Below are 21,492 nucleotides of genomic sequence, written 5' to 3'. Positions count from 1 at the left end.
GCATCTGTGGGTTTTTTTAAATGCCTGTTCTTCCTGATTCTCAGCACTTCCCAAGGCTCCTGGGACGCCAGTGGTGACAGAGACAACAGCAACGAGTATCACCATCACCTGGGACTCTGGAAATCCAGACCCCGTGTCCTACTATGTCATTGAGTACAAGTCTAAGAGCCAGGATGGACCATACCAGATCAAGGAGGACATCACCACCACGCGCTACAGCATCGGGGGGCTCAGCCCCAACTCCGAGTACGAGATCTGGGTCTCTGCAGTCAACAGCATCGGGCAGGGGCCTCCCAGTGAGTCGGTGGTCACCCGCACTGGGGAACAAGCTCCTGCCAGTGCCCCCCGCAACGTGCAGGGCCGGATGCTGAGCAGCACCACCATGATCATCCAGTGGGAGGAACCGGTGGAGCCCAACGGGCAGATCCGAGGCTACCGGGTCTATTACACCATGGAGCCCGACCAGCCCGTCAGCAACTGGCAGAAGCACAACGTGGATGACAGCCTGCTGACCACCGTGGGCAGCCTCCTGGAGGATGAGACCTACACCGTGCGAGTGCTGGCCTTCACCTCCGTGGGGGACGGGCCCCTGTCCGACCCCATCCAGGTTAAGACACAGCAAGGAGGTGAGCACCTGTGTCGCTGATCTGGGCTAAGGGAAGGAGAGCTGCCGGTTAGATTTGGAGGTTTAGATGCGATGTTGGGAAGGAATTATTTACTTGGAGGGTGGGCAGGCCCTGGCACAGGGTGCCCAGAGCAGCTGTGGCTGCACCTGGATCCCTGGAAGTGTCCAAGGCCAGGCTTGGAGCAACCTGGGATAGGGGAAGGTGTCCCTGCCCATGGAACTGGATGAGTTTTATGGTCTCTTCCAACCCAAACCATTCCATGATTCTAAATGTCTTTAAGAGATGTAAAACTGCCCATGTAGGGGTGGACACTTTAGCTCTCCCTAGAGTACCCAGGAACTGACTGCAAACACAAGTGTTTTATCACGGGCTGTCACCCAGCACATCTTTGGCCTGGGGTATGGGAGGAAACCCTGTGTCCTCAATGGGCTGCTCATGGGCTTCCTACTCCCAGAATCTTGTAATACTGGGATTGATGGGAAGGGTTGTATTATGCACTGCTGAGAAAAAGGCATGTGATCCACGGGGATTCTTCCATCTCCAGCAACTCTGGATACGCTGAAGTCCTGCAGTGGGATGTAACTCCACAGTTTTAGAGGCAGGACCTGCCCACGCTGCAGTGTGGCATTTTGCTGCTGACGTGCTCTTCCCACACAGGTTTTGAAGAAAACAGGGCAAGAGCCTCCTAATTAGCCAAGTTAATGTGGTTTCTCCTGTTTCTCATCTTGCCTCCTCTGCCCCTTCGGCTCCCTCTCCGTGCCAGTTCCCGGGCAGCCGATGAACTTCCGAGCAGAAGCCAAGACCGAGACGAGCATTGTGCTGTCGTGGAGCCCCCCACGCCAGGAGATCATAGTGAAGTACGAGCTCCTCTACAAGGAAGGAGACCACAGCAAGGAGGTGAGTCCAAACTGAGCAGGGTTGGGGCTGAGGAGCTCCCTGGCCCCGCCGTTCCCTGCGGTGTCAGAGCGAGGGGAGCAGGGCAGGTGTCTCTGGGCAGGCCTCATCTCTGCTGCCTGTTGTTTGGGTTTATTTTCTTCTTCCCCCTTCGCCCATCCCAGGTGCTGAAGAACTTCGAGCCCACGACCTCGTTCACGGTGGAAGGCCTGAAGCCCAACACTGAGTATGTCTTCCGGCTGGCCGCCCGCTCGGCCCTGGGGCTGGGGGCCTTCACCCCGGAGGTCCGAGAGCGCACCTTGCAGTCTAGTAGGTGTCTCTCCTTTCCCACCCTTCTCTGAGGGGACCACGGTCAGGGAGCCAGAGATGGTGGGCACAGGGGTACGGAGCTGGGGGTTGGCATTTCGCTCCTTTGACACCTCTGGGGCCTGCTCCCCTCTCCCTTCAGCAGCTATGTGAGACGTGAGCCAGGAGCAGAGCTGGGGTTTGGGGTGCTGGGGGGCCGGGCAGCACCGTCCACGCGGGTGGCGAGCGGTGAGGGCTCGGTGGTGGCCACGCTGGCCATGGTGCTGAGCATGCTCAGGGGATGGCAGCCACAGCCCTCAGGAAGGGGCAGGGCAGCGAGGAGACGTGGGCAAGCGGGAGGGAGAGGAGAGGGGAAGGTGATTGTTCACCCACCCAACCTTCCCCAGCCTTTGGGGAAGCAGTCCCCATGCTCTTTTCCATGAGCACCTCCACAGCCAAGGGGAGGAAGGCCTGGAGCTCTGGGAATGGTCCCGTTTGGGCTCCAGCAGAGCGGGAGAGAGGAGCCCTGTGGAGGCCAGGAGGGGGATATTGATGACACCAGGATGGAGTGTATGCAACTCAAAACGTGCTGGTTTTAGTTTAATGGATTGTCTCCCTTCGCTGTTGCCCTGGGGACAATAACCCTGGATGGCAATATCTCAACCTGGGCTTTTCACAGATCTTTGCTTTTAAATGAGGTGTTTTTTCACTGCATGAGTGGCTGTGGCAGCTGTTCTTTGTGTTTTCTGTCTCCTCTCATCTCTACTAAATCACTCCGCTGCAGTTTGGAGTAGCCGGGAGCAGAACTAACTCAGAAGTGGCTCTGGTCACCAGTGTGAGGAGGGAGAGCCCTGCTCCCATCCCTCAGAGTCTCTAACAAGGGGGAGCAGCAGGCTCTCGGCTGGGCTTTTTAATTATCACATCCTGCTGTCTCTCCCTTTCCCTGTCTCTTTCTCTTTCTGTCCCCTGAGGAGTGGGAAGAAAGGGGAGTCTGTTTCTGCATAGACACAATTCCTTACCGGGGATTTCTCAGGCCTCCACTCCATTCAAAGATTTTTTTGGTTTTTCTTTCCTTCAAATGTTTTTCCCCTTTTTTCTTTCTTTTCTTTTTCTCCATACTCTCTCTACGTTCCATAGGAAAATCCTTTCCTGACTCTGCTGCACATCTGCTGGTTCTGATCCCAGTGTGGTACTGTCAGAGGGAGCATCTCTGTGGGGTGGGGGAAATGAACTGAAAGGACCTGAAAAAATAAGTGTTAAACTTACACTCTGCTTCTGTTTTCCAAGGGGTTTCTCTCCTTGAGACCTGTGGGGATGGGAGGCAAACATGGTCTGGGATTTGTGCTTTTCTGGTTCAATAAAACAAGCTGGAAGAGGGGTGTGGGAACTGGTGGCAGTAGGCCTTAGTGAAAATTTGTCCCTTAAGGGTGAAAAAAAAGGGGATCTGGGAAAAGGGAAGGCTTTGGGGCTTTTTCTAACTTGGCATCTGCCCAGAACACGGACGGGTTTCTCTCTCTGTAGCTCAGCTTTCATAGGGAGAGTCTCATTAATTTAATGCTCTTAAGAACATCAGCTGGGAGCTGTCAGTGTCCTGTAACATGGTGAAACATTTTTTCCTGGCTGGCTGTTGGAGGAACGAGTCAATTCTCCCTGGTCCGGGTGACATCCTTCGGCTCACAGACCTTCTGGCTCGGGAGAGGCTTTTGTGTCTTCCCTCCTCAGCTCCTTTTCCGTTCAGCTCCTCCTTGGCCTGCTCCATGCCTCTTCTTTCTTCTCTCTTCTGCTCTCTGCTTGCCTGCCTGCATGCCCTGCACCCGATGAGCCAGCTCCCTGCTGCCCCTGTCCCTCGCTGGGCGATGTCACACCACGATGGCATCTTGTCTCTGGAATGACAAAGCCTCTCCCTGCTCCTCCTGCTGCTCCTGCTGTCCCCTCCCAGCACCCACCCGCATGTGGCAGCCCCTCCCTGCACCTCCCTGCCAGGGTGGCTCCTCCTGAGCATCATAACCAAAGTAAAATCCATTAAACTAAAGGTAAAGTATCTTTTTCTTCTTGAAGTAGCTGGGTTTTAACTCTTCAAGTACCAGAGACATAGCTTGTAAAACTGACGGACTCTCATGGCTGGGAGAAGCTGGTTTGCCCTTTCTGGTTAGCCATGACCTTCCCAGGCTCCCTGGCAACTCTCCCAGTCAGAAATTCCAGAGGGGAAAGCATGGTCTGCAGGCAGGGGTGGCAGGGTGGGTGCTGTGAGGCTGCATGTGCAGGTGTAGAGGAACAATGGGGTTTTCTCACCCTCTGTTCCTGCCCAAGGAAGGGTTTCCCTCCACGTAGCTCCGCTCTCCCTCCTGCCCCCCTCCTCACAGTACATGAAGTGAATGAAATACCCAAAGTCTATGGTACCTAAAGGGTTAAAAAACATGATATTGTGCAAGGTCAGTAAGGGTCATTCTTGTGGCTTGGACAGTCAACTTTAAAGCATGTAGAAGGTGCAGCTCAGGTGAGTACTGGCTGGTCTCAAGCAGATTCACAAATACAGTCCACCCTGTGGCTGCAGGCTCACCGCTGGTGGCTCTGCAGACACTCCCGGATGTTCTGGAGCCCTGGGAGGGTGGGGAGGGGTCCCAAAACACTGGTGGAACCAGCAGCAGGCCATGGCAGAGCTCTCCTGGCTGGGGGCTCCTGCCTGTGCCTGGCTCCCCGCCCGGGGAAGGGCTGGTTGCAGAGCTGAGCTCGCAGCCCCGGTGGGGTTGGTGGCACTGGGCTCCTGGCGCTGTCCCCAGCATCCCCAGGGTCACACAGGTTGGGCTGGATTGTGAAGGAAACAGTGCCATGAGCTCCCAGAGGCGTGTCCAGCGTGGCCAGCCAGCACCCCTGGCTGTTCTCCTCCGCTGCTGCAGTCCAGGGGTGACGGGGAGGGGGCCGGGCAGGACCTGGGCCTTCTCCCCCATCACCCACCCCCCCACCCTGCCTTTTTGGCCAGAGAAAGTGCAAAACCATCCCAAAAGGAGGCCTCACCCCAGGGCCTCTCAGTAGGTCCCTGTGCTGGAGCATAGAGGGTGAGTGAGCGAGCGTGGCAGCGCAGACAGTGACCCCAGTGCCAGCTGGAGCTGAGCTCTGCTTCCTGGGGCTTTCAGAATGAGGTGCAGGATGAAGGGTAGGTCAGGTCAGACCCTCTCTGCAGTGGGTTTCTCAGCTGTGGTGGCTTTGGCTGGAACTAAGCAGGAAAGGTGGATTTTAATATGCCCTGCCTCTGATGAGGACAAAAAAAAAAAAGGGAATGGCACCATGGCAGCAATGGGAGAGGGCTGAGTCTGTCCCTCCATACCTTGAAACCATCCTTGAGCTGGTTCTGGGACATGGGATGAGCAGTGCACCTCTGTCCTGGAGTCAATCACAGCAGATGGAGAGAGCCAGAGGGAAGGAGATCTGTCACTGGGAATGTGCTGTCCTGCTCTTTGTGCTGACAGTTTAGCAAAACAGAACAGACTGGGGTCCAAAATTGCCATTTCTGCAATAGCTGGGGTTCTGCTGAGGGGGGAGGACTCGGGGGGGACTCATCATGAGCAGAGTGGCATTTTAAAAGCCAGTCATGTGCAGAAACCCACCAGGAGCTTGGTCTGGCCTCGTAGCTCAGTTCCTCTTGTTCTCTTGTAAGAAAGTCTTATAAGTTAGCAGTTGAAGCGTGGAAGGTAGGTAAACAGACTGGGAATGTTCTGGAAAGAGTCACTTTTTATATCAGTATTGTTTTATTATTATGATTTCCTTTCTGCTGTTTGTTTTTTCTTTTTGTTTCAAATTATTGGCTTGATTTGTGTTTTATTTTCCGGTTTGTTCTTTTTGGTTTGGTTCATTTGACATCTTCTGTGTTGTTTTGCGTGGCCAGCCATGGCCAGGGCTTGTCAGCCTCCTCACTGGGAGTGCTGGGGAGAAGGGGGTCATTCTGCCAGGTTAAAGACAGCAATAGTGCATAAAAATAGAAGGAAAACACCCAAAATGTCCTACTGGGCAGGGTGCTCAGACAGCAGTGGAGGGATTATCTCTGCCCTTTTTGAAAAGCCACTTCCCTCTGTCTCCTGGAGGCTCCTGGAAAGTGTGTGGCTCTCACTCCAGTGCCAGCTGGGCTAAGTGTGACTGGATTTAGCAGAGTCCTCAAGGCAAACTGGGCCTAAACATCTGGGTTTGACTCAAGAATGGGAGTAAGAGGTTTGAAAACAATTATTTCTCACTGAAAGAGCTTTCTGTTGATTAAAAAGCATCAGAGGAATGAGAAGCAGTGACCAGCACTGATCTGTTGCTTCTTGCAGGTGATACTTGGGGGGCTTGTGAGTTCACCCCAGTTTCCTGCCCTGTCTGCAGAGAGTTAAAAGCTCTTTATTGCAGTTAGGTGATACTGGATTTATTGTTTTGCCTTAAGAATGTATCACATTCTGCTTCCCTGGGCTGATCAGCTGTCCTTAGTGACTGGCAGAAACGTGCTCTAGTCCCTGGAAGTGTTCAGGGCCAAGAAGGAGCCCCTGGATGGTGGAAGCTGTTCTTGCCCAGGGCAGGGGATGAAACCAGAGGAGCTTTAAGGGAGAGCTGTAGGTTCCATCTTCCCCACCTCCTGGTCACCCCTGGACAGGTATGTGCTGCCACCCTGAGAAGGTGCCTGGCTAGGGCCACACTTCCCAAGGTTTTCTCCCAGGATGTGCAGAAACACCCTGGTGTAGTTCAGGCAGAGAGTGCAGTGGGAATTAGGCTTGCTGCTGCTTTGGAAAATCCCCTGGATACCGAAATACCTCACCAAACCCACTGCCTCCCTCCTTCTGCAAGTGCTTTCTCAAAACCCTCCTCTTTAAACACCATGGCTTGGCAGTGTCCTGGGCATTCCCACTGTGGGATTTGGCCTCCTCCAGTCTGGGGACAACTAATCACTTCCATCTGGAGGTACAGACTCTTAAATTTAAGCCTCCTGGCAAAAGATTTGCTTTTCTTACTTAATTTTCACAGATCCCTTCAAAGAAATTCAAGATCCCAGAGACTGAGGTTGGAAAGTGCTTTCCCAGCCAGAGCAGGATTTGCCAGGCTGCTGTAAAACAGGGAGCCAAAGGAAAGGGCTTTTATAGGGTGCAGCTGGGTGTTCAGCTGGTGCCAGCTTAGTGGAAGCAGCAGGACCCCTCTTGGCTGGCCCGCTTGCTGGTTTAGTCCTTTGCTTTACACCATTTCAGTTTTGATGCCCCATTTAATTTCTGTTGGCTTTTTTTTTTTTTTTTTAACCCTCTTCATTTCGGAGAAAAAAAAAAAAAAAAGACCACAACAAAAAGCTCTCTTCTCTTTTAATTTTATCTTCCTAAACCAAACTTTTGTACGTTTTATTTTAGATTTTTTTGTTATCATTTTCCTTTTTTTTTTTTTTTATCTTTCCCATCTTTTGTTTTTTCCCCCCCCCGCCCTCTCCCCTCTCCCTTCTTTCCCTTTCCCGCTCCTGAATTTTCCCCCCTCGTAGAACCGTCTGCCCCCCCTCAAGATGTAAAATGTGTCAGCACCCGCTCCACCGCCATTCTGGTAAGTTGGCGGCCGCCTCCGGCCGAGAGCCAGAACGGCGTCCTGGCCGGCTACAGCGTCCACTATCGAGCGCTGGACTCGGAGGACACGGAGCTAAAGGAGGTGAATGATATCCCCCCAACCACCAGTCAGATCCTGCTGGAGTCCCTGGAGAAGTGGACCGAGTACCGCGTCACCGTGGTGGCTCACACGGAGGTGGGGCCGGGCCCGGAGAGCTCGCCGGTCATCGTGCGCACGGATGAAGATGGTGAGTGAGCTTTTTTTTGGGTTCTCCCGGCCCTGGAGGGGGTTGTTGCTATTCCAGGCCCGCCCTTCCCGTGGGTCTTGAGTGATGCCAGGCCAGAGCTGGAGTGGGATTGTCCTAGTTTGAAAAGCAAAACCAGTGAGAGGCTCTAAGTCAGGAATACACTTTATTAGGAAAAAAGGGAACAAAGAACCAAATACATACATAGCACAAAAGAAGAACCACTGACAGAGTTAGAGATAAGCCTGACACTCGCTGGCTAGGATGGTGGTAGCAGATATGGCTCTGTCCAAGCAGTGGTCCTGTAGACTGATGGAGTTTCCCTCTGGAGGTCCAGTGCAGAGAAGGTCTCAGCTGTTCCTCTTGGATGAGGGGATCTACTTGCTGTCTAAACAACCCCACTTATATCCTTGATGGCATCATTTGGCTCCTCCTTCTGGGCGGAGCATCTCACAATAGGATGCTGTGATCTTATCAGTCATGTGGCTACAAGAACAGCTCCTCCTGGAGGGACTTATCTCTGAGTCACCAGATAAGGAAAGAAAGGAATTGCAGCTCGAGGTGGTAATGGAATACACCCCAATATTATAACCTAGGACAGGGATCCAAGGTCTGAGTTGTGTGGCATCCTCTGGTACCATCACCTGGAGTCCTCTGGTGCCATCACCCCAAGCCCTCTGAACACTGGGGTTCTGTAGGGCTCTCCTGCCCTGGATGTGTGGGGGCTTTCTTAATATCTCTGAGTTTTGACTTCCCCTGAAAAGATGCTCTCACTGAGCGAAAAGCAGCCAAGGCAATAAAAGCCTTTGTTCTGAGGAAACCTTTGCTGCCAGAACTTCAATCATTGTATATCCAGAGCTGGAAGGATCAGCCAAGTCCAGCTCCTGGTCCTGCATGGGACAGCCCCAAGAATCACACCCTGTGCCTGGGAGCACATGTTTTAAAATATTAAAGCGCTCTTCCCACACATTCCTTGTTACTACCTCCTCCTTAAGTCAGAGCTTTTGTCAGTCATAAAAACAAGGAATCTGTTAAAGTTTCAAAAATCTTGAGTGACAACAGTTCAGTGGCCCCACTCGGACACTTGAATTTTCCTGGTATTTCTACAGTAAAATAAAACCAGGGAAAAGTATGAGTGAATGAATGAAGGGAGAGGAGCACCCTTAATGTGAGGACCTCAAATAATATATGTCAAGTAAATAACATATAAATAAAAGTTTTAAGGTGTTCTTCACCTATTCCAAATATAAAGAATTTTTAAAAAGCAACAGGTTTGTCCTCAGCGTTGGTCCCGTTTCCCTGAGCCTCTACCCACATCTAAATGTAACATAGAGTACCCTGCTGTGAAAGTGTGATTTCCTGGTAGATGAGGTTGCCATGCCCTGTGAGATTAGTAGTAGTAGTAATAGTAGTAGTAGTAGTAATAGTAGTATTTTCAAAGATTCAGCCCAAATTCCATCCAGGACATCTCTTGTTTTCTGTCCTGAGATTCCACAGTGGCTGTAGCCACCAACCCCCTGTCCTGCCAGAGCGATGAGGGAGCTCCAAGGACAAGTCCTCTCCTGATCCTCTCCACCCTGACCTCTCACAGGCAGGACCAGGGCTTTTCTGGCTCACTGGAAATTGCCCTCAGAAGGAGATCTGGAGCTATAATGGTTCCTTCCATCTGAGCAAACTGAGCATGAAGGAGCCTGTGGTAGGCTGGCTGGCTGATGAGATGGGCCTGTTTCCCTCCTGTGGATGTGACAGCCCAGTCAGAGAGCAAGAAAAATAGATAAGTTTTCCGAGAATTGGCCTGAGAGACTTTAGGGAGCTGGAGACAAACAATGATAGCTTATTATTAAAAAACAACCTGCAGGTGCTGTTTTCCTAATATCTGTTTTCTTCTTATTCTCATAAGATTGTTTATAAAAGGGTGTCTTGTTAATTAGCCAATCAGGTGAAATGTATTGATTAAATGACCAATCTACCTGGATCAAAACAGTGTATAAAAGGAGCTGTCCAAAGTAAAGAGGTGTGCTTTATGCCACTCCTTCTGGTGACACTTTGTCATTTCTTACTAAACAGTGGCACCATCCCTGTGTCCAGGCCATGCAGATCAGATCCCACAGAACTTCACAATCCCACAGAACTTCACAATCCCACAGAACTGAGACACCAGTGACAGGCGATGAGCTATTCAGGCGTTCAGCTGAATATAGCTCAGATCCAGTGTGTGCACATCCCAGAAGAGCAGGGACGGGCTCTGACCACAACCCCAAGTGACTGGAGCCCCTTGCTTGCCTCCCCGCAGTGCCCAGCGCTCCGCCGAGGAAGGTGGAGGTGGAGGTGCTCAACTCCTCGGCCATCCAGGTGTTCTGGCGCTCGCCGGTGCCGAGCCGCCAGCACGGCCAGATCCGCGGCTACCAGGTGCACTACGTGCGCATGGAGAACGGCGAGGCCAGGGGGCTGCCCCACATCAAGGACATCATGCTGGCAGACGCCCAGGTAAGGGCTGGTATGGCAGCAGACAGCAGGAATCCTGCCATCTGAGGGTTTTTCCTGAGAGAGGCTGTGGGAGAAGGGAATCAAAGCAATTCTTGTCTCTGCTCCTTGCTGTGCCCATGTGGAATGTGGTATGGAGATTGTTTACTCGAGGTGATTGCTTGATTGGATTTTGGTGGTGGTGTTTGGATTCCATGACCAATTGGATCCACAGCTGTGTCAGGACTCTCAGGAGAGAGAGTCAGGGGTTTTCTAGTTAGTTAGTTAGTGAGAGCTCTTGCTACTGTAATATAGTGTAAGTATAGTAGAATATACTATAAGATGATATAATAATAAAGCAATTGCTCAGCCTTCTACAATCAATGCTAATTATTACCCAGCTGGGGGCCTGCAGCAACAGGCTCACCTGCCCGAGCCCCCGAGGCTGTGAGGGGTGGGTGACACAGCTGCCCTGGGCAGTGTAACTCTGCAGAAGGTCCATATGGGGACCTGTGACAAGGTGTGCTTGTCACTCTGCAGTTTGTTTGTGCTCCCAGATAATGTTGCTGTGGAAGAGTATGAACTGCTGTCCCAGCACTGAGATAAATACCCATCCATCCATTCATCCTTGCTGTGTCTGAGAAGTCTTTTAATTCAGGCCAAGGCCACAGTGGAATCTACTAATTTCTCCCACTCTACTTCTTCCCTCATGCTTGCCTGGTAACTTCTGACCTTGTGTGGCTGCTTGCTCAGGGACTCCTTCCTCATGCTGTGTCTCTGTCTTTCCCTTCTTTCCCCTCTTGTATTCTCATGTGCCAAACCTCTCTTGTTCTCTGCCCAGTGGGAAACAGATGACACTGCTGAATACGTAAGTAAAAACATAAAAATCCTCCCATGCTGGTTCTGCCTCTTCCCTTCTCCCACTTCCTGTTGTGGTGTGATATTTTCCTTTTCCTTTTTTTTTTTTTTTTTTTTTTTTTGGCAGTGCAAGTGTGCCTGTTTTAGAGCCTGTTTATGGTGTCCCTATGCATTGTCCCCTCCCTGTCACTGCTCTCTGCCCCTCTGTGATCATGTCATTTGTCAGCACGCAGCAATCCCACAGGGTTTTCCCTTTGGCTCTGAAGGAAAGATGGGTCTGCTGCTCCTCCATGGGGAAGCAGATGGCATATTGAATTTGGGACTGCTTTGAACATATGAGAATCCTAAAATAGTTTGGATTGGAAGGGACCTTAAAGGCCATCTTGTTCCACTCCCAGCCGGGGGCAGGGACACCTTCCACCAGAGCAGGGAGCTCAGATGGGCTGCTTTGTAAGACCTCTGTGTCTGGAAAAGATAGCCTGGGAAGCACTGGGAGTACAGAATCCATGAGTCCTGAGCTATCACGGCATGAACAAATGCTTTGTACTCTCAAAGGGCCAAGATCCTTAGAAACTCATTGATGTAAAGCACTGAATCATTATTGGTCCTTTTACTTTTGAAGTACCTTAAAATCAGCTTGGCTGTTTGGCATTTGCTATTTCTGCTAAAATGATAAATGTTTTCCAAAATCCTACAGCTACCAAGAAGTAGGAGAAAGCATTTTCTTCTTGGAGTGACAGGGTTCTGAGATAACACACAACTAAACTGGTGGTGTTTGTGTCTCCTGGGGATTGCCAAGTGCCCTGCACAAGTGAGTGGCCTCTCTTTGAGGGATGGAGAATGAGTCGCAGGGAGGCAAAGCCCCTTTCCTAAAATCTTAATAAAACTCAGTGGCAGATGTGAGAGCAGAACAGTTTTCTTGATTTCCAGAAGCCAGACCTGTCCCTGCAGCTGACAGCCTCCAAGTCACTGATCAAAATCCCACTGTTCCAAAGTTCTGCTGTTCCACTCCCAGCTCACCATCAGGGGAAATAGTTCTTTTCAGGACTAACAAATTCTTCCCAAGTGCTGCCCTGAGATTTAGTATTGAATGCACAGAGGGGTGAGGAGAGGGGAAAGCCATAAAACATGCACAACATTCCCATCTCCCTCCTTCCTGGGGCCTTGGGGAAAACCCTGCTGCATGTGCTGTCATCCTGTTTGATTTAGCACGGGTGTTCCTTTTCCAACACAACCCTTTGAAAGGCTGGATCCCTCCTGGGGAAGGGCTGTTCTTGAGGCCAGTGTTCCAACAAAAGCTCCTGGGAGCCAGGTGTGGGGAGGCTGATAGAGGATGGGGAAGGAGGGGGTGGGATTTAGTAGGGAGCTTTAGCGTGAGCAGAATGTGTCGTCTTGCACTTTGCATTCCAGCAATCCCTTTAATATTATGAAAGCATTAAAAATATCTCTTGAGGAGAGAAGAGAGGGCTAATGGTGAAAAAAAAATGTAATCTCCCTGAAACCTCTGAGCCTCCTCTGAGGCCGCACAGTGGAGAGGAAAGCTTTGAAGGGAGCGACAGTATTTGGATGCTGAAGTGGTTTGTGTGAAGACAGGGAATGTGTGAGAGGCAGATCTGGAGGAGGGTGCCTTGCACAGGGCCCTGCAGAGCCAGGCTGTGTTTGCAGAGCTGTGAGTGCCTCGCCAGGGGGACGGGGCTCTCCCCCTCTGCCACTTCCACAGAAGCCCCAGAGTGTCTCATGCCCTTGGATTCGGTGTTCCTGCATGCTGGAAAAGGGCTGGGACTCCTGCAAGGAGGAGAGAGCTGCTCTTGGGTGTGGGCCTGAATATTGACATGATTTCCCTTTGGCATCTGGCAAACAGGAAATGATCATTGCTGGGCTCCAGCCGGAGACTGCCTATTCCATCACCGTGGCCGCCTACACCATGAAGGGAGATGGTGCTCGCAGCAAACCCAAAGTGGTCACCACCAAGGGTGCAGGTGAGAGCCTTTTCCTCAGCCTCAACCCATTCCCTAAAGCCAAGGAGCTTCTCCAGACTCACCACCTTTCATCCCACTCCCTTCTCAAAGGACAGACTTGCAGCAAGAGCCAGGCTGCCCCAAAGGAAAAATCAGATTTAGTAAGGCAGAAACCCCTTCATTCCTCGCATGCAGCCCTCACCAAATGTCATAGTTTTCTGCCCAGTGCTTCAAAAAGCCCAGGCACACCCAGAAACACAACAGAGGATGAATTTGTCCCTTGTAATCTCTTGGGCTGTAAATTCCAGTGCACCAAAAGGAAAGTGACTCTTCCTGGTCTGACTGGAGAGGCTGCAGCTTTGCAGGTGGCCCACGCAGGTACACTGGGGACAGGAGAGGTCTGCTGTCAGGGCGGTGACTTGCAAAGACCTGAAGAGCAGCAGGCAGACAGTGGTGGCTTATTCTGTCCGCTCTTCTCTTCTGGTACCATGTCTGGATGTACATCCCCTGTGTTCAGCACTGCTGGAGGGAGAAACTCTGACAGTATTGACCTTTCCTGGCTCCCATCTCTGGGCTCTGCCTGCACAAAGCCAAAGCTTTTTCCTTCACTCGCCCTCTTCTCCTTCCCCTGCAGTTCTGCCCATGTTTCTCCTCAGTAACTCTCTGCTTCTCTGCTTTCCTTCTTCTCAAGGCTCTCCACTCTTTCTGTTTTCCTCTCCTGGAGCCTTTCTCTCTGCATGGCTCCCTTGTCACTCTGCCTTGTCACCCTCCCTCATCTCTTCCCATTAGGATTTGCAGTGCAGGTGATCAGTCACAGAGGGATGTTTTCTCCAGCAGAGCAGCTATTACCCAAAACTCAATTTCCCCCAACTTGAAATAGCTATTAAAAAAAAAAAATCTTTCAAATGGCTCTGTAACATTCTTACCTTCTTTGCAGTGTTGAGTCAATACACCTTCTGAGAGGAGAGATTTCTTTCTTTATCATTCAGGGCTGGAGGCTGAATTTAAATACAGTAATACATCTAATTTTCTCCTTTACTGTCCAAACCAATTGCAAAATAAAACACTTCCCCCTCTCTGAACTTTCTTCTCACCTTTATTCCAAACAATATTTGTTGTGCAGATGTAATACTTTGAAGCTCAGCTGATTACAGTAACATTTGTGATAAAAAACTGAAACATAAAGGTAATGGCATTCTTTTTCTCTTTAATGTGTTCCTTAGGCATTCCCAAGGGAGGAGGCTGGTGCTGCCAGCACTGTCCCTGCCGTTCTTTGGCAGTTTGGAAGGAATGCAGCATTTGTTTCAGAGGCAGCCCCTCATCCCCACTGAGGTGTCAGTGGAGGCAGAGGCTCCCCAGTGTGACCCTTTCAGGATCCCTGGCACAGCAGGTCCTGCCCTGCTCCCTCAGCCACACTCCAGCATTCCAGCCCTCACCCCTTGGTCAGGCTCGTGCTGTGGGAGTGGGCTGGGACATCTCCCAACTCCATTTTCTCTCCTCCTGTCCAACCAGGAGAAATACCAAGGCGGAGAGAAGGAAATTAGATCTCTAATAGTGGAGCTGAGCGTCAATGACGCGTGAGCTGCTGGAATTAATGCTCTGCTTTCTCTGGCTTCGGGGATCTCTGGGCCTGCACGTGTCATTTAACTGTGGCTGTGGGCTTGCTTAGCAGTCAGGCAGTGCCAGGGCTCATTAGGCAGAGACATGGCACTGCTGAGCTCCCCAGAGCCCCCAGATGTGGGGGAGCTCACTGAAAGCTGAGGAGGGGCTCACTGAAAATGCACCAGCACTGTCAGTTCCCTTCCTCCAGAGGAGAGGAGCAGCACAGGGAGAGCAGCAGCTCTCCCTGCCCTCTGCCTCACACACATTTTGGGCTCTGGTTCCTCTGCCTGTGCTTCCCTCTGTACCCAAGCAGGCGATGAGCTGCCTGCCAGCCGTGTGAGCTGGCCCTGTGCCTGCTGCTCAGGACCTGGGGCTGCCCAGACTTCCTTCCATCCTTCATTGCTTCACCCTCAGCTGTTCTGGACTCCCCAGCCTGGGCCAATCTGTTCCAGTCTCTTTCTGCATGAGTTGGGCTGTGTAATGGAGAGAGGGAGGGAGGTTGGGACTTTTGGGGACTCCAGGTTTCTTTTTCCTTGCCCTGGGAATTAACTGAGACAGGAGGCTGGGAGTCAGGACTCCTGAGTCTGTTCTTCCCAGCAATGGGAGGGTGAGGGGTCCAGGGACAGGGGGGAGCTGTGCACATCTTTCCATCCTGAACAAAGGGAATAAATTTAGGAATGTGTCAGCAGCTCACGGTTGACAGGTTGGCAGTGCTCCTCATTTCCCAAACTGTTTAGGGCCCATCCACCTGTACAGGGTGGCAGCAGTTTGGGTTCCACGGAGCCCAGCTAGAACATCGCTGCTGACTCGAGGAACCTGTTGCTGCAGCTGAAGAGTCTGCAGCTCCTCTCCCCTGCCCCAGCCTTGGCTGAAGGTGTCTCTCTTCTCTCCTAGTCCCAGGAAAGCCCATCCTGTCTGTGCACCAGACAGAGGAGAACACTCTGCTGGTGAAATGGGAGCCCCCGCTGGACGCGGAGGGCCAGGTGTTGGGCTACCGGCTCCAGTTTGGCCGCAAGGACGTGGAGCCTCTGGCCACCTTGGAATTCTCAGCGCTGGAGGATAAGTACATCGCTCCCAGCATCCACAAGGGCGCCACGTACGTGTTCAAGCTGGCCGTGAAAAGCCGGGCTGGCTTTGGGGAGGAAGCCGTGCAGGAACTCACCACCCCCGAAGACATCCCCAAGGGTTACCCCCAAATCTTGGAGGCGAGCAACGTCACGTCCATGTCGGTGCAGTTTGGCTGGCTGCCCCCCGTGCTGGCCGAGAGGAACGGAGCCATCGTCAAATACACCGTGGCCTACCGGGAAGCCGGTTCTCCCGGGAACCTGCTGGAAAAAGACCTGCCCCCCTCCCCAGAGAACTCGTACACCCTCAACGGCCTCAAACCCAACACCGCCTATGATGTTAAAATCCGTGCTCACACCAGTAAAGGCCCCGGGCCCTACAGCCCGACCGTCCAGTATCGGACGTTCCAGCTGGACCAAGGTAGGACTCACCGGTTTCTCCTCCCTCTCTCCCCTTGTATCCGGGGCTGGTGCCGGGAGGCAAGAGAGCTGGAGAGGTCAGGCCAGGCTCAGCCAGGCTCGTGAGTAAATGCAAAGCACTCTGGTGTCACACTCAGTCCCTCCGCTCCTCTCTGCCTTGTGCCAGGTAAGTCCCTTTTACCACTTTCTTCTAAGTTAAGTCCGGACACCTTCTGTCACTGGCACCTGAAGTGGGGGGCCAGTCGCTGTACAGGTGGGAAGAGCATTTTCTTCAGCTTTTGCAAACAGACAAAAGAACAAGAGCACAAATTTTTTGAAAAAAAAAACAAACCCTCGAGCCGTGACCTGGGATGAGTTTTTCTTCACCTGAGCATGCTCAGCCAGGCAGCACCTCGTTCCTGCAGCAGCCACCCAGGCCCAGAGTGTGGGGGCAGAGCCACGTGCCCTCCTGGGGTTAGGCAGGGGGACAGGGAGCACTGGGAGATGGACCTTGGCAAAACTGCAGCACAGTGGAGGAGGGAGCAATCCCTTCAGCTCCTGCAGCCGCAGCCAGACCCAGCCTGGCAGGCCCCTCTTCCAGCACTTGACATTCTCTTCCTTCTCTTTCCTGCTCTTCCTTCCCTCTGCTGTCTTTTCTTCTCCTTTCTCCCCTTCCTCCTCACTTTTTTCTCCGCAGTTTTACCCAAAAACTTCAAGGTGAAGATGGTGACAAAGACATCTGTCCTTCTGAGCTGGGAGTTCCCTGAGAATTACAACTCTCCTACCCCATACAAGGCAAGTGGAGTGTAGGAGTTTTTTTCCCATGTGTGCCCCAGCTCTGCAGGGCTGGGTGTTCCCTGCAAACCAAAGGGATGGGGAGGAAGGAGCTGGAGCAGCACCAGCCTTGCTCAGGGAACAACCTCCTGCCCTCCCCCAGATCCAGTACAACGGGCTGCACGTCGACGTGGACGGACGGACCACCAAGAAACTCATCACCCACCTGAGGCCCCGCACCTTCTACAACTTCGTGCTGATGAACCAGGGCAACAGCATGGGGGGGCTGCAGCAGAACGTGGCAGCCTGGACTGCTGCTGACATGTTGTCCAAGAAGCCAGAGGTGACCCACAAGGCTGATGCTGATGGCAACGTGGTGGTGATCCTCCCCGACGTGAAGAGCCATGTGCCTATCCAGTAGGTTTCTGTTTAACTGCAGGGGTGGGGTGCTCACTTCGTGTTTTGGGGGGTCAGATGGCTGGAGAACACCACAAACCCCCTGGGGCAGTACCAGGAGGGTGATCCCTGTGTTTCCAGCCTTTTGGAGTCACTTCCACAACTAACAGGGAAAGCCAAAGAAGTGTGAAGGGAGTACACAAGGAGACATGGGGCTGCCACTGAATCCAGCTTTTTCCAGGAGCAGCAACTGTGCTGAATGAAAAATAAGGGGCTTGAACCAGTGGGGCAGTTTGGGCAAACTCACATCAGTGTGTGCGCTCCCTTCTTCCATGGCTAATTCCTTCTGGTTTATTTTATCATTCCCAACATTTAGAGCTTTCTACATTGTGGTGGTGCCTCTGAGGAAGTCCCGGGGAGGACAGTTCCTCAACCCCCTGGGCAGCCCTGAGGAGATGGACCTGGAGGAGGTGAGTGTGGGTAAAACTGGACTTAGCTCAGGGGGAGAAAGAACAGCTGGAATGGGATGGGGACCTGAGGGCTGGGAGGGGGATTTGGGGTACCTGTGCTCCTCATTAAGGGCAGCCAAGCTGGGAGGGCTGGTTTGGGTTTCCTTGCTGCTCCATCTCAGGGTGTTCTGTGCTCCCTGCAGCTGATCCAGGACATCGCCAGGCTGCGGCGCCGGAGCCTGCGGCACTCGCGGCAGCTGGACTTCCCCAAGCCCTACATCGCTGCCCGCTTCCGCTCCCTGCCCTCCCACTTCATCCTGGGGGACATGAAACACTACGACAACTTTGAGAACAGAGCCCTGGAGCCAGGGCAGAAATATGTGCTCTTCATCCTGGCCGTGCTGCAGGAACCCGAGGCTGTAAGTGCTGCCTGCTTCCCCCGGCCCTCTGTGCTCCCTGGGAGCTGCCACAGCCTCCTGGCAGCCTTGAGGGGTTTTTCTTTCCAGCTGTTGTGGAGCTTTTGGATGTGGCTCTTGTGCTTGATGAGCTGCTTGTGCCTGCATTTGTCTCTTCCAAGCAGCAAGGACAAGAGGAGCTGTGACTGTCCCAGTCTTTGTGGACAGATCTTGTACGCTTGTGGCTCCAGACTGGAGTCCAGAATGGGGAGGAACACTGAACTATCCCCTCAGGACAGCACATGAGTTCAGAGAGCCCTGGGTGAAACCTCTTTTTGAACAGTAATTTCCTTTAAAGGCTGTTCTTTAACTCCTCAGAGCAATGACCCCAGACATCCTGCTCCAAGAGCATGTCACACTCTGGGCATTGCTAAGTTCCTCTCCAAGCACAGAGGGGAGCATTTTTTTATGGAAAACTACAAGTTCTCTCTACCAATTCAGCATCTCTGCTGTTTTCACTGGGGCTGTACTTGGCTTTATGAAAACAACTATTTTAATATTTACCTGCCTCCTCCCTCACACACAATGGCAAACAGATTAATACTTTGTTGTTTTTAAATCCCCCTATGGAATTGTAGCAGGGAGCTACTGGAAATTAAGGGTTTTCAGAGGTTTTTTCCCCCAATAAATATTTACTTGTGTATTTGATATTAAAGGATTAGGCTGACACGCTCCTGAATGGGTTTCTCAATCGGATTACTGCAGCTTGAGGTAATTTCTGCTTTAGAACAAGATGCTGCAGACTCATTCCCAGTGGCCTGGATCCACAGCAGCTCCTGAGTGTGGAGCAGCATTCCAGCCTGCTCAGAGCCGATGGAGTTCAAGGACCCAGAGCCCCTGTTCTTGTCCTGTCCCTGCCTGTTCTCCCAAACCAGGCCATGCCAGTTCTCTGTGCTGTTCAGTTTCTGGAGTTCCTGTGTAGGATGAGAATTCATCCTTAGTCAGAACTCTGAAGCGTTTGAATGTGCCTCTGATGCTTCTCAAGAACACAGCTCAGAGCAGAGGCAGCAGAGGACACACACAGTGTTTTACTACTTTGCATTTATTTGTCAGGCTTGGTTTTTTTCAGTCACCAGACCAAGCATTAATTCTTGTTTTAATCCCTTCCCTCTTGCCCTGTAATCCCCTCTGACTGTCAAAATCCAGATGGTTACATGAGAGCTTGGGGAAAGTGTTTATGTGTTAGTGGCAGTGGTGAAGGCTCAGGGCAGTGGTGGAACAGAAGCAGCTGGATCTCTAAAAGCATGAGAAGGGGTGAGACAGGCTCAGGGCAGGCTGCAGCTTCACATGAGTGTGATTTTTCCATGCCGTGTCTCACTGGAGCACTGGAAGTGGAAGATACCCCTCATGTGGATGCCCAGGAGCAGGGCATTTTTCTTGTCACCATTTGGGTTGGGCTGCAGAGAGCTCACATCCTCTCCAGCAGTTCCTCTTGTGGAATATCGGGCACTTGCCCACTCTCCAGCCCCCATCCCATCTTTTGATTCATTAAAAAAATATAGATATTGAGCTAGTACCGATATCCAACTGTGACGGACAAAAACTCTCTGACAGTATGAAGTTAGAAAGTGTGTGTTTATTGTGTGTGGGATCGCTCCCAAATCCACACCACACCTCTCAGGTGATTACAGAGTGCTTTTATCCATACAAGTATCGAATACCCAAAATACAAATGCATATTCATAATTTTGGTACATCCCATTCCTCGCTTCGTATGCGAATCATTTCAAAAGCTATTCAGCATGCGTCGTTTGTTCCTTGAAATGGGTCGGTGGTCCCTTCCCAAAATGAGGAAGCAAATGAAGTCTTCCTCGTTCTGACCTTTCTACCTTTTTGATGCAAATATGACAAATGAACTCTTGGTAGAACTCCCATTCCTTGTCTTCAAGTGGTTTCAGAACAGAGGATGCCCACAATTGTCTTATGTTCCTAAAAGCTATTTGCCAGTTTGTCTATTCTTCATTATTAACCCAGCTAACTAAACATTGTGCTGACAATCAATCAGTTATTAGTTAACTACTAACTCTTAACTTCACCACGGCCTACTCATTTATTTTAATCAACTCTGGTAAGGCTTATCTCTGACTAAAATCTTAGCGCCTCTAAAATCTCTAAATTCCTTAAAATTTATGTTTCACTCTGTGTTCCACCCTGTTCCCTGTCTTCCAGACTTATGCTGCCAGTCCCTTCTCTGACCCCATCCAGCTGGACAACCCTGACCCCCAGCCCATCATTGATGGGGAGGAGGGGCTCATCTGGGTCATCGGGCCCGTCCTGGCCGTGGTCTTCATCATCTGCATCGTCATCGCCATCCTGCTCTACAAAAAGTAAGAGCTGCTCACTGCCCACTCCTGGGATGGTTCTGAGTGTCCCCAGGGGGCCCTAAAGGGGATTTTTGTCCTGCTCAGCTGAGGGGAAATCCTTCCTTGGGCACTGGAGAGAGAAGCCCTGAGGCACAAAGGCTGGAATGGGAGAGTCTGCCCAGCGCAGGAGGGTTCAGCAGGGGGTTGCAGGGATTTGCTGCTGCAGATTGTGCCCCATGGCACTGCCAGGAAAGCTGTGCTTGTCCCACAGACACTCCCTTGGGCAGTGAGTGTGTCAGGACTCAGCCTCAGCCCCTTTCCCTGCTCCCTGTGGGCAGTGGGGGGATGCAGGGGAGGCACCCCTGAGCTGTGGGAAGCAGAGACCTCCACTGCTTTCAGAGTGGTTTTCTGCTGGAGCTGGGATGCAGAAGCAGGGTGTGAGCCTTCAGGAGAGAGAAGGGAAACCCCTGGGTGTGTCTCCCTTTCCCTTGGCTTTCTGAGCAGCCTGAGAGCTGAGGGTCCCCTGAGCACACCCACAGGGCAAGGGAAGGGGACAGGAGGGGAAGCAGGGGCTGAGCAAAGTAAATAAAGGTGGCAATGGGCAGCAGAGATGTCCTTAGCTGGGACAGCTCGTTCCCAGGGTGGGGGGAGCTCTCCTAGCCCTGCTCCACCTTTGACCTGCACAGGGGTGTTCCCTTATGCACAAGAGTGTGGCCTCTGCACCCCAGCATGTGAGGCTGCTCTGGGCAGGGGCTCAAGGGGTCCTGGTTGGTGTCCCTCTGGCTGGGTGATCTTTGCTGGTCCCACCTCTGCTGCCAGGGTTAGAGCTGAGCAAATGCTTCCCCTTCCCTCTGCAAGTCCTTTCTAACCTGAGCATTTGTCTTGTCTTCTCTCCACTTACTGCTTCCCTGGACAGCAAACCAGACAGGTAAGAGCACCACTTTTGCCATTTATTCAGGTTCTTGCTTGCTGTGTGTTAAGCAGTGTTTGCTGTGTGGTGTTGGGGCTTTGTTGGTGCAGTTCCCACCTCTAAATCTGTCCTCGCAGGAACCCCATGTCAGACTAGCTGGGATTATGTTTGAACTGGGGCAGAAAAAGCAAAGCAAGCCCAGTTTTCTCCTGTTTGTCCATTCCTAAATAAAACGGCCCTTTCTCAGGTTGAGCAGCAGTGACAGTAA

General features: G+C 51.9%; 1 protein-coding gene across 2 annotated transcripts in view; it reads left to right on the top strand.

Moving 5' to 3' along the window:
- PTPRS (protein tyrosine phosphatase receptor type S) overlaps positions 1–21,492 on the top strand; it is a 133,076-nt gene that overhangs the window by 88,673 nt on the left and 22,911 nt on the right. The window contains exons 9-21 of one of the 2 annotated variants that reach the window (XM_072919461.1): positions 45–626; positions 1,390–1,523; positions 1,685–1,829; positions 7,291–7,596; positions 9,887–10,080; positions 10,898–10,924; positions 12,776–12,893; positions 15,369–15,959; positions 16,635–16,732; positions 16,875–17,128; positions 17,484–17,577; positions 17,760–17,975; positions 20,181–20,338. In XM_072919461.1, coding sequence (XP_072775562.1) covers positions 45–626; positions 1,390–1,523; positions 1,685–1,829; positions 7,291–7,596; positions 9,887–10,080; positions 10,898–10,924; positions 12,776–12,893; positions 15,369–15,959; positions 16,635–16,732; positions 16,875–17,128; positions 17,484–17,577; positions 17,760–17,975; positions 20,181–20,338 — 2,917 coding nt within the window. The remainder of the gene's footprint in view (positions 1–44; positions 627–1,389; positions 1,524–1,684; positions 1,830–7,290; positions 7,597–9,886; positions 10,081–10,897; positions 10,925–12,775; positions 12,894–15,368; positions 15,960–16,634; positions 16,733–16,874; positions 17,129–17,483; positions 17,578–17,759; positions 17,976–20,180; positions 20,339–21,492) is intronic. The other variant, XM_072919460.1, reaches the window with a different exon arrangement.

Source organism: Taeniopygia guttata, chromosome 28 (genome assembly GCF_048771995.1).
Source record: "Taeniopygia guttata chromosome 28, bTaeGut7.mat, whole genome shotgun sequence".
Classification (NCBI taxonomy): Eukaryota; Metazoa; Chordata; class Aves; order Passeriformes; family Estrildidae; genus Taeniopygia; species Taeniopygia guttata.
Note: the sequence above shows the minus strand (reverse complement) of the source record. Positions and strands in the feature narration are given on the sequence as shown.